Consider the following 11197-nt stretch of genomic DNA (forward strand, 5'->3'; position numbering starts at 1 on the left):
ACAAAAGGCAGATCACTGGTTGCCTAAGGTCAGGCTAGAGGATTAACTGCAAATGGGGCATCATCTCGCGAGAAAACTTTATAACCACATGAAGTTTCTGGATGGGAATTTTCCTGTAACATCCAAAGTAAAATATGTTCTGAATTGCAAACAGATGATTTCAAAGACCAGTTATCCTTTACTGAACACAACTCGGCACCAAGCACTGTGCCCTCTACATACATTTCCTCTCATCTTCTTAACAATCCCACACTGTAGATATTATTATTCGCAGTTTAGATTAGGAAGCTTGGACTCGAAGATAAGCAACTTAACCTAGGTCTCTCAGTAAGTAAACGAGCAAGGCTAGGCCCCAAGAATAAATCTGGATCTGTCTTCATATAAAGTATGTGTTTCTGACACAACACACTGCCTTCTCAATGCCCAACACACTTGTTAATTGGGGATGACTTCCATGCTGTTGACATTTAAGAAAAATGCATTTGCTTCCTTAAACAGGTACTTCCTTGAACACAAGTATCTGCTGGTACAATGCCATTCAGTCCTCAGGGGGCGCCTAACGAATAAGTACTCAGTAAGCATTTTGTATGTTTAAACCTAAGCTTTATCCTAAAGTAACTATTAGTGGCATTACAAATCTCCATTACTAACATCTCTGATTTGGATGGAAAATTACACTATAGGGGACATCCATAGGTGAGGATATAATTATTTCTGACATGTGCACCACACACCAAAGGACGAAGCTACAAGTGGTGACTGAAGAATTAAGCCTGAAAACTGCTCCATGCCTCCAACCTGTTCAATGGTTTAATACCCATCGTGTGACCCTAATTCTAAGAGATATACGATTTTTACCACTTGGTACAGCCAGCATCTTAATTCACAATTGAATACTAAGAAACTCAACAAGATAGTGAGCCAAGGAATACAACTCCAAATTTTTACCAGGAACTAATTAGCTATGATTTGGGACAAAAGGCAATCTTCCTGCATCTCACTTAGCTACTTTCCAAGGGTCAGTATGAACTAATTGTTCATGAAAATACACATGCACACATACATACATGCATTTATAATATGCACAAACATGTTATGGTTACACTGTAGTTACATAACCCACCTTTTATTCAAATCTGTAAAATCATTCATTTTGATATTACTTTATCGTGTTTTATCATAGAAATTTGTAGATATTTTAAGTAGCTATACTAAAGAAAAGTGCTCAAATCTGTCAGAATCATATCATTTTATTAAGCTCTAGGTCTTTCCAAGAGATTATATGGGTCGCCTTTACATTGACGAAAATAGTTTACTTTTAAGCGTTTCCTACAGATCTCATGAGAGCATTCTGCTTTCCACTGATGTCATAGACAGAGCTTTCTGAAGCTTCAGTAAATAGGAGAAAAGAAGCAAATCCCTCCCATCGTTGTTCCCTAACAAAACCCAAGGAAAAGGAGATGGGAAGTAGTCTCCAAACCCCTTATATTCAGAGGCCCAGTACTTTTCCAAAACAGGGGAATTCAGGGTTTGCCAAGACTTAAGTAATTTGGCCTCAGTGATGATGGAAGATATACAGCTGGAATCCATTATGTATTCTTCTCAATACGTGAAACAGTGATCTCTCTATCCTAAAACATGAAAATGAAGACGCTTCCTATTTCTATCTGCAAAGGCAAGTCATTTGTGCATCATCTTCACAGAAGATGGTAACTTGCATTTTCTTTTTTAATGGGACCTCTTAGGATCATTAAAAGTGCAGCAACTGAAGGTGATACTCCTAAAATAAGAACTTCTAACCAAGGGTCTTCTAACCAAACAGTTTAGCAGTATAAAGACTAATTGTAAAACTTATGGAAACTGTCTTTCTTGTAGGAAAAGAAAAAAGTTAGATGATATAAGCAAATCATGCACAGAAAAACAGAAACTTCCATGGGCGATTAAGTAGGTATTTCATTATTGATATGCTAGAAATTCATGTACTATATAAAGTCTGTCACTTTTGTTTCCTAAGAAATATAGGCTGGAATCACTCATATACTGCTGGTAGAGGTATAAATTGGTACAAGCACACTTTGGGAATTGTTTAACAATATCTTTTAAGATGGACATATGCATATGCTATGACCAGTAACTCTATTTTTATGATGATACCTAAAAGAAACGCATACATACTCATGTATTCACCAAAAGGCTTGTACATGAGTGTGCACAGCAGCATTATTTATAATACCCAAAAACTGGAAACAAGCCAATGTCCGTCAACAGTAGAATGAATAAATTGTGGTATATTCATATAATAGAATACTATACAACAATGAGAATGAACAATCTATTTTTCCATGAAACAAAAAGGACAAATCTTTTTTTAAGGCTGAACAAAAGAAGCTAAACACAAAACAGTACATTACATGGTCCCTACTACATAAAGTTCAAAGTCAGGGAAACTAATCTCTGGTGTTAGAAGTCAGGATAGTAGTTACCCTTTGCAGGAAGTGTGGGGAACTAGACAAGGCCGTACAAAGGGAGTCTCCTAGGCTAATACTATAGATTATGCTCTATTTATTAATGCAGGTGCTCACTGCATGCATGTGTTCACCTGTGAACATTCAACGAGCTGTATATTTATCATTCCTGCACATTTCTGCATATGTTCAGAAAGTTTGTTTTAAAAAACAAAATACAAGCTTATGAAAGTACCTCTTAACTGACATTCCTATTTTTTTTTTTTAAGTATATAAAGGTGAAAGAAGAATAAACCAGACCGTGGACAAGACCAAACTCAAAAACAAGAGAGAATATCATGGGTATCCAAGGAGGGAGCAAAATCATCACAGTGCATGCTTTGACAGGGGATAGTATCCCTCTCAACAAGGTGTCAAAAGACTGCCATAGGCGAGCTGAAAGCTCATAGCTAATAGGCTATTCTCTAGAATACCCACAGACTTCTGCTCTCACTAGCTGAGTGGCAACCAAGAGTCAGCTGTGTTTGTTCCCAAATATAATAGTTTATCCCAATTTCACCTAATATTGCAATTACATAATTTAGTTAAATATTATATAAACATATGAATGCAAAAGAGTGTTTCTATGAAAACTAAGGGGAAAGTTTTAAAAAAACTCAATAAAGTTGCCAAAGAAAATTGCTATTAAAGTAGGAAGAATAAGACAACTTGCAAAAAAAACAAGGAGAAATCATAAAAATCCAGGACCGTGCTTTCAGACTGCTTCATTAGCATCTTTAAGTTGTCACTAATCTTTAAATAAACGTGAACTTGACATTGTAAATGCACTGTGGGGACGATTTATGCAAGAAAGAGGATTCTGAACTATAATCAGTAGACCCATACTCAAAGAAAAGGTAGTGGACCTACATCATAAACAAATATATATATATATATATATATATATATATATATATATATATATATATATAATATTAAAATGAAATGTTGAAGGTCTGTATCATTTTTATGATTCCACAAGTTAACCAATATTTTTGGATTTATCCATCCCAATTGTGAGGAATTAAATAGGCCTTTCCTGTACATCACTCAAGAAAACTGGGCAAGCAATACTGGCCACTCAAGACTCTGACTATCCTTCTCCTTCTTTTTCTCTCTCTCCCTCTCTCTCTTTTTCTCTCTCCCCATCTCTCTCTCTCTTTTTCTCTTTTTCTCCCTCTCCCTCTCTCTCTTCTTCTCTCTCCATCTCTCCCCTCTCACTCCCTCTCTCTTCCTCTCTCTCTCTCTCTCTCTCTCTCTCTCTCTCTCTCTCTCACACACACACACACACACACACACACACCCCTTATACACCTCCTCACTGAAACAGTATAAAAGGCAGAAGGAATAAAAAAAAATCAAGACAATAGTGAAAGTAAAAGAAGTGTAGGTATATAGAAGATCTTTGAAATAAGGGTATATAAGGAGTTTTCACACGACTTTTCACATATGCAGAGCAAATAGGATAGGTATTTTTAAAAGATAAACAATCAAATGTAAGAGAGTAGCAAAGCTTATCACTGGAGTTCTTCCTCACTACCTGATTGCTACCATATTCCAGTCGTGAATGCAAGAGTTCCCAGATGTGATTAGCAATAGCCACAGTTTACAGTACTTTTATTTCCAGATTTGGCTGCAGAAAACTCACTCTGTGATATCACCAGGGGGAGCACTTTCGCCTTAAAAAAAAAAAAAAAAAAAGATGGGAAGAGAAAGAAAAGGGGAAATGTTCAAAAAGATGCACTTTAATCCTGACTCTCCCTGAAAGGTAAAGTGCAAAATGTTTTAAAATTCACAGTGCCAAGTGAAAACTAGTGACAAGTGACTGTAAAAGTAAGCAACATAAAAGTTAGTTCCGGTACATTAACCAATCAACGCACTTAATACATAATGTAAATAGCAAATATTGCTTACTATCATTTGGTTAAAAAGTATATATATAAATCTATAAACAAGCTGATCTTGTTATCACTCAGTTGAAAATGCTTAATTATAATTTGTGAAGATTCTGGTTTCTGATAAATACTACTAGTAAAGGAAGTTAATAGATATTTATCACAAACGTCAGTTATTTCACTTGCCTGTTTGTTCAGTTATTGAAGGAAAAATTAATACTTTTATCCACTTTTAAAAGTTTGAAATGTATCTTGAGCACCCAAAAAGCAAGGAAGTAGGGAAAGGGGAAAGATCACAGGAAAGAATTAACATTAACTGGGTGCCTATTCTGTGTCAGGGTCCATAAGCAACAACCTGGGGAAACCAATTATTACTTCCATTTACAGGTGAGAAACCAGGGCTTAACAACCATAAGTAACTTGTCCATGGTCACACGAGTAATAAATGGTGGAATAGGACATAACCTAAATCTGTCTGATTGTATTTCCTATGATGCAAAAAAATCAGAAGCTGCTTAATCCACCTAACATTTTGATCATCGTAAAAAACACAAATATACTTTATTCTATTAAAAGGTATATATTTATATCACAGCAAAGATCAAGAAAGAACCAAAACAGCAACAACATAAAATATGGCTTGCCCTAGAAGAACTTACAATCTATTAAGGAAAGTGGAGAGAGAGAGAGAGAGAGAGAGAGAGAGAGAGAGAGAGAGAGAGAGAGAGAGAATGAATGCATACAAAGTAGTGATTAATTACTAGTTGATGGATGCAAACACTAAGTGATATGGGAGCTCAGACAAGCCTGGGATCCATGTGGTTCCATCAGTTAGGACAGGCCTTATGAAAGACGCAGGATTACAGCTGGATCCTGGGGGTGGAAAGTGTTGGCTAGATATAATGAAAGGTTATCCCAGGATGGGGAAAAGCAGAGTTAAGGATGAATGCAATGTCTGTGAGTAACAGTGAAGAGACCAGAATGACTGCTTCAAAGAGTGAAGGACTGAGTGGAAACAACCCAAGTGCCCACCAACTGATGAATGAATAAACAAACGGGATGTACCCTCACAATGGAATACTATTCATCAATAAAAAGGAATGGAATACTGATACATGCTACAACATGGATGAAACTTGAAAACGTGCTAAATGAGAAAAGTCAGTCACAAAAGGCCACACATAGTATATAATTTCATTTACATGAAATGTTCAGAATAGGCAAATCCATAGAGACAGAAAGTAGATTAGTGGTTCCCACAGGCTGAGAAGGTTGGGAAGAAGTGGGGAGGAACTGCTAACAGGCGCAGGGTTTCTTACCGGGGTAATGAAAATGTTCTAAAATCAATTGTGGTGAGGGTTGCACATTCTGAATACACTAAAAAGCACTGAACACTACACTTTAAATGGGTGAACTATATGGCGTATGAACTACATTTCAATCAAGCCATTTAAAAAATGTGATGGCCTAGTGGGACACCACATTGTACCGCTAAGATAGAGTCACTTAAGCCAAGCGTAAGGGTCTGCAATTTATCTGATAGGCAATTAGAGATATGAGTAAAGATTTACCTAGTGAAAGCACAGGAGGCATGCTTAGGATTCTTCTCTAACAAAATAATTCACATGTTTTAAGTACATTCCTAAAATATATACCAAAATCACAAAGAAGAGACAGAACAGGAAAAAGATGTTTGGTATGATTTTGACTAATGCACAAGCTGTGACTATTAGGCAAAGTAGTTTTGCTTCAGTGTTAAATGCCACAGATGGGTACATCAGCATCTTATTTATGCAAAACCACAAATTCATCTGTGTCAAATCTTTAAATACTATAATGTTCTAAACTTAATTGTGAAAATAGCATGAATTAATAAGTGACCTGCTATACTTTAGGGTAAGATAATGAACACTGTAATTTGTTTTTCATTGGATGACAGTGTTCTGTATATGATTTTTAAAAATATATTAGGTTCAATTTAAATGCTATCAGAATCTCCACTAATATAAAGCATTTCCTACTGACATTTGCACATTTGACTCTGAATTCTAATTTAACATAATATTCCAAAAGTTTTAATATACAAAATAGAGAGCTAAAGAAACAAATCTAACATTCAAAAGCAGAGAGAAAAAAATAAAAAATAAAAATAAATAAAAAAACAATATTACATACAAAGGAAAAGGTAAAGCACTGAAAAATAAACCTGAAAATCCGAGGGGAGAAAAAAACAGAACTCAGTGTTAGGCTCTACAGCATTGGAGAGCACAAATTTTCAAAAAGCAAAAAATTACATTTTAAACAGAAGGGTCAGTACCTGAGAGCAGATAAGGCTTTAACAGAGGCAAAGTTTGGAACTTGTCTACAATTGGACACCCTCCTCTGAATCCCATGGAAGAAAGAACCTTTCAGGCAGTCTTAGTGTTATCCCTTCAGAAGCTGGCCTAAAGGGGAAATCCCACTTTCCCCCAGGAGGTGGTGAGATGGTAGAAATACAAAAGAAGAACTCAGCCGGAGAAGCCATACACAACCAAACTAGTGTTTGCCTTCTCAGTCACCTTGCAAAGCTCCTTCAAGGTAGATGAGCCACAAGAAACTAAAGGAGATATCAGATCTCTTTTAAAATTCTCTTGTCTAAAAATGAGAGGACCCATCTGTCTCTATCAGGGCTTTGTAAGTTCCAGAACTGGATGTGTCTGTTATGTTCTGTGTCTGAGAAATACAGACAACTCAGAAGACCTGGTTCGCTAACAAACAATAAAAGCAAAATAGAAAACAAATAAGCTATCCTAAAAAAGAAGCCTTGTCACTGATATCTAGAATACGGTATCTGCTGTCGCAAGTAAGTAGAGCAAGACTCTCCATTTCCTAATTGTAAGCCAGCATTTATACAAAGAAAAGAATTCAGTAGGAGTGAATAGGAACTTATTTCAAATCATTAACTGCTTGATGTTAAAACAAACTTATCCAAACTTTCATCAATCGTCTACCTACTCCAAACAAAGAACTGTGGGGAAAAGCAGATGCTTACAACGATTGTTCACCATTTTGGAAATGTTAATTATTAAGGAATAAAGTACTTAAAATATAACAATAAAGTATCAAAATAGGTTAAGTGTTGGAATATTCTCTATTAAACACCAAAAACACATGCTACAAATTCATTCATAAATAAAAGTGTTCTTGAAACAGGTACAAGTGATGAAAGTAGCTACCAAATAACACAAAAAGAACATGAACATAAGGTCTAAGATCTAGAAACACTTTAAACTGATAGAATTATCAGAAAGAAAGGTCTAAATTGTAAGCATGCTAAAATTCTTACTAAACGAAGGACGAAACACAAGATGCCACTCACTAAAAGGCTAAAAAATAATGTTTTTAAATGGACATATTGAGATGGAATTTTTTTTTACAGGATTCTTCAATGAATAACATGGGTCTAGAAATGGAGAACAAGAAAGGAGAACAAGAAACTTGTCAGCACCTAAAACTGGCAAAGTAGACCTAAGCTAAAGAAACATGGATGACAAATATCCCAGGAGGTAAATAACACCAGTTTTCAAAATCTGATTCTGAAAAACAAAAGTGAAAACTAATTTGTCAAAAAGGGGGGGAGGGAGGGATGTGCAAATAAAAGAAAATTTTTAAAACATAGGTACATAAAATACTTTAGGAAATTTTGTTTCTTAAGTATTTTCATAGATTAATTAAATTAACATTCACTGCATTAGCTTTTAAGAAGCTAAATCCACAATTTTTAAAACAGTTGAGAGAAATTTTGTAAATATTTGCAATAACCATTTGCCTTAAGCAATTCTGTAGAGCTTGTGAGATGAAACTTAAATGAGAGTAGACACAATTAAATTTTTAAATCTCTCATAAAACATTATAAAGTTCACATAGCAAAAGTAATATGAACAGGCTGTCCTGAGCAATAAGTTGAACTACCACATTCTATTAATATATGGTATATAGCATGTAAGGTTCATACTCTACAATTAACTTAAAATTAATCCCTGGATATTCTTAAATCTCATCTAAACGTATTGGATGTTGTATGAGAACCACCAAACCTGGAGAATAAAAAAAAAAAAAATGAGGTTCAACTCAAACCATTACTTGTTCTGTTCCTCCTCCAAGCAATACTCTGTAAGCAAGGTATCTTATTTGATTTCAGCTCTCAAATTTATAAGTCCATATCTAAATCTTAACTTATAACATAATAAGTGCTATGCATGAAAAAGTACTCTGTTCAAATGGTTAAGTAAATCTGAACATAAGTATAACGTGACATTTCAGAAAGCATTCACTATGCAGCCACAGGGGAAAAGCAGCAATGTCACAGAAAGACTTTCAGAAATACCTGAGCAGATAAACAGCCCTTTCAATATCACTGAGGTCTTCATCAACTGTCAATCTTTCTATTTCTTCTGGTGTCTGTCAAGTGTAAAATACAAATTATGCACACAAATATCCATCAGTCTTGTCCCCCAGTACTCCTCCAGGGACCCTATATGACTACTACTGACTAATGGAAAAGTTTCACAATTAAGCATCATCATTGAAAACTAATCAATGGCCTGGAGACTCTAATGATGACCTCAATCAGAGAGGTCTCTAATATTAGGTTTGGGTGGTGGAGGTTTGGGGTTTGGTTTTTATTTGTTTCTCTCTTGTTTTACTCTCTAGCTTTTAGATTGACCCTTGAGAAGCACATTGCGGCTTCAGAACATTGCTGTAATTAATTTTATATGCATACATAAAATATATCTATACTTTTTATCTCTACCACCCCAAGGCTCTCCAGCATTTTCCACCCCAGGAAATGCTAAAAGGGTAATGGATGAAGACTGCAGCCGAGTGGGAATGAAAAAGACGAAATCTGGAGGGGGGGTGGCGAATAAAATCTGGGGCTGGGAGGAAATCAGAGATTTGAGATATTGCCGCAGGTGGGAGTGAGAGGAGCTAAAAAAGCTATTAAGAGGATGGGGGTGGGCAGGGGGTTCCGTAAACTAGGTTTGCCAGCAGTGAGGGTTGGAGCCTCTGGGAAGCTGGGAGGAAGATGACTCTGCGGGGTCGGGGAGCTAGGGGGGTGGGGGGGAGCTAGAGAAGGTTGACTCCCTCAAGGAGGGTGAGAAGCAGGGTCCCCGCTAGAGTCCTGGAGGGGCTGGGAGGAAAGGAAGGAAAGGACGTGTGGTGACTCAGGATGGGGGCAAAGGATTGACAGCGCTTTGAAGATGGGTGGTAGCAGGATGGCTCTAGTATGGGTGCTGGTTGGGAGGCGAGGGGAGGCCCGGGCTGACTTGGAGACAGGGGGACCCGAGCGTGCTCCGATGCGGGGGAGGAGGGCGGGTGGGATCTGGGGTGTCTCGGGGAAAGGCGGGGGGAGGAGTCGCGGCTGTGTTGACTGAGGAGTGGGGCCAGAACTCGGGCAGTACCAGGGGGCCGCGGAGGGGGGCACCCAAGAGAGGACCGAGGATCAGCCGGCTGCTGCTCCGAAGCGGAGCTCTGCAGGGGCGGGGGGAAGTAGGGCCGCAACTGAGGGGCCACGGCTGTCCGAGAGGGGAGGCGTGGGGGGAACACGCTGGACTGGCCGGAAGGACAGGGTCTCGGCCGGCCGTTCCTGGGGGCCGGACTGGGGAAGGGGACTAGTGAGCCAGGGGCCCGTCCCTCGGGGATGAGGGCCAGGCAGAGAGAACCCGGGCTGCGTTGAAGAAGGGGCCCCGAGAGGGGCCAGTTTCGGGTGACACGGCGACCAAAGGAGGGCTGAGGGGCCGGACTCCGAGAGGGTCCCGGTCCACCTCGGGGACTGGACGGGGAACGGGACGGAAATCGGGGCCCGGGCCGGCCGCCGGGCGCCCTGCAGGCAGTTCCTCCTCCCCGGGGATCACCTTGAGGCTCCGGCGGACCGGCCTCTCGATGATCGTGAGCTCCTGCAGGTCCTCCATGTAGCCGAACAGGCTGTTCTGACTGAAATCCATCGCAGAGGCGGCGGCAGGAGGCGGCGGATGCATGGACCGCCGGGCCCCCTCGCCGCCCTGGCCGGAGCGGCCCCGGGATGCCGGACACGCGCAGCCCCGCGGCCGCCCACCAGCAGGACTTTCTCCCGCTCTCGGCCGCGGGAACCCGGCGGGCGGCGAGCCGGCAGCTGGAGAAGGAGCGCGGCCGCCGAGGGGGCGGGACGGGCAAGACGAGGAGGCGGGGCGAGGCGCGGGGGCGGGCTGCGGGGGCGGGGCCAGGGGCGGGAGCGATGCCACCGCGCCCGCCTCAGCCCCGCCCCCCCGGGCGCCGCGCGCTCGCGGCCTGGACGCAACTGCCGAGCAACGTCGCTGCGGCCCCCGCTGCCCCTCTGACCACGCCCTCTCTGCCCTCTGCCAGCCCCTGACCGAGTGCGCCCCACCCCGCGGCGCGTGCGCAGAGCCTTCCACCTCCCGCAACCGGCGGGGGCGGGCTGGGGGCGTGCTAGGGGCGGGGGCGGGGGGCGGAGAGGCTGAACCAATAAGAGGGGAAGCAAAGGATGGGGAGGTGGGCTGGGGTCTTGTTTAGTCAGCTGGAGTGACGTTCCGGTTATTTGTAGGTCCGCTCACCCCAGCTGGCTAGCTTCGGACACAGAAAGCAGCCTAGCTCAGCTCTAGCTCTGGGGGGAGTGTACCCCAAATAAGCAATTACACCGTGGCGAGTAGCGGGGTGATGGGGAAGGAGTGCATGGGAATGCGGTCCTGGACGGGCTAGCATTTGGGGGAAAGTAGCGGTCAGGAAAGGAGTCCTGGAGGGGAGACAACTTAAACTGAATCT

General features: G+C 41.0%; 1 protein-coding gene across 7 annotated transcripts in view; it reads right to left on the reverse strand.

The window, feature by feature from the left end:
- Positions 1-10593, reverse strand: part of PPP4R4 (protein phosphatase 4 regulatory subunit 4) — a 99678-nt gene extending 89085 nt beyond the window's left edge. For 4 of the 7 annotated variants that reach the window (XM_033109270.1, XM_033109269.1, XM_033109271.1 and 1 more), the window contains exons 1-2: positions 10294-10592; positions 8766-8839 (exon numbers count right to left, since the gene is read on the reverse strand). In XM_033109270.1, the coding sequence (XP_032965161.1) occupies positions 8766-8839; positions 10294-10416 (197 nt within the window). In that variant the 5' untranslated portion in view covers positions 10417-10592. Of the gene's footprint in view, positions 1-8765; positions 8840-10293 lie in introns of those variants that run through there. The other 3 variants (XM_033109272.1, XM_033109274.1, XM_033109275.1) reach the window with 3 other exon arrangements.
- Between the last annotated feature and the right edge of the window lie 604 nt (positions 10594-11197).

The sequence above is a fragment of the Rhinolophus ferrumequinum genome, chromosome 6, assembly GCF_004115265.2.
Source record: "Rhinolophus ferrumequinum isolate MPI-CBG mRhiFer1 chromosome 6, mRhiFer1_v1.p, whole genome shotgun sequence".
NCBI classification, from domain to species: Eukaryota; Metazoa; Chordata; class Mammalia; order Chiroptera; family Rhinolophidae; genus Rhinolophus; species Rhinolophus ferrumequinum.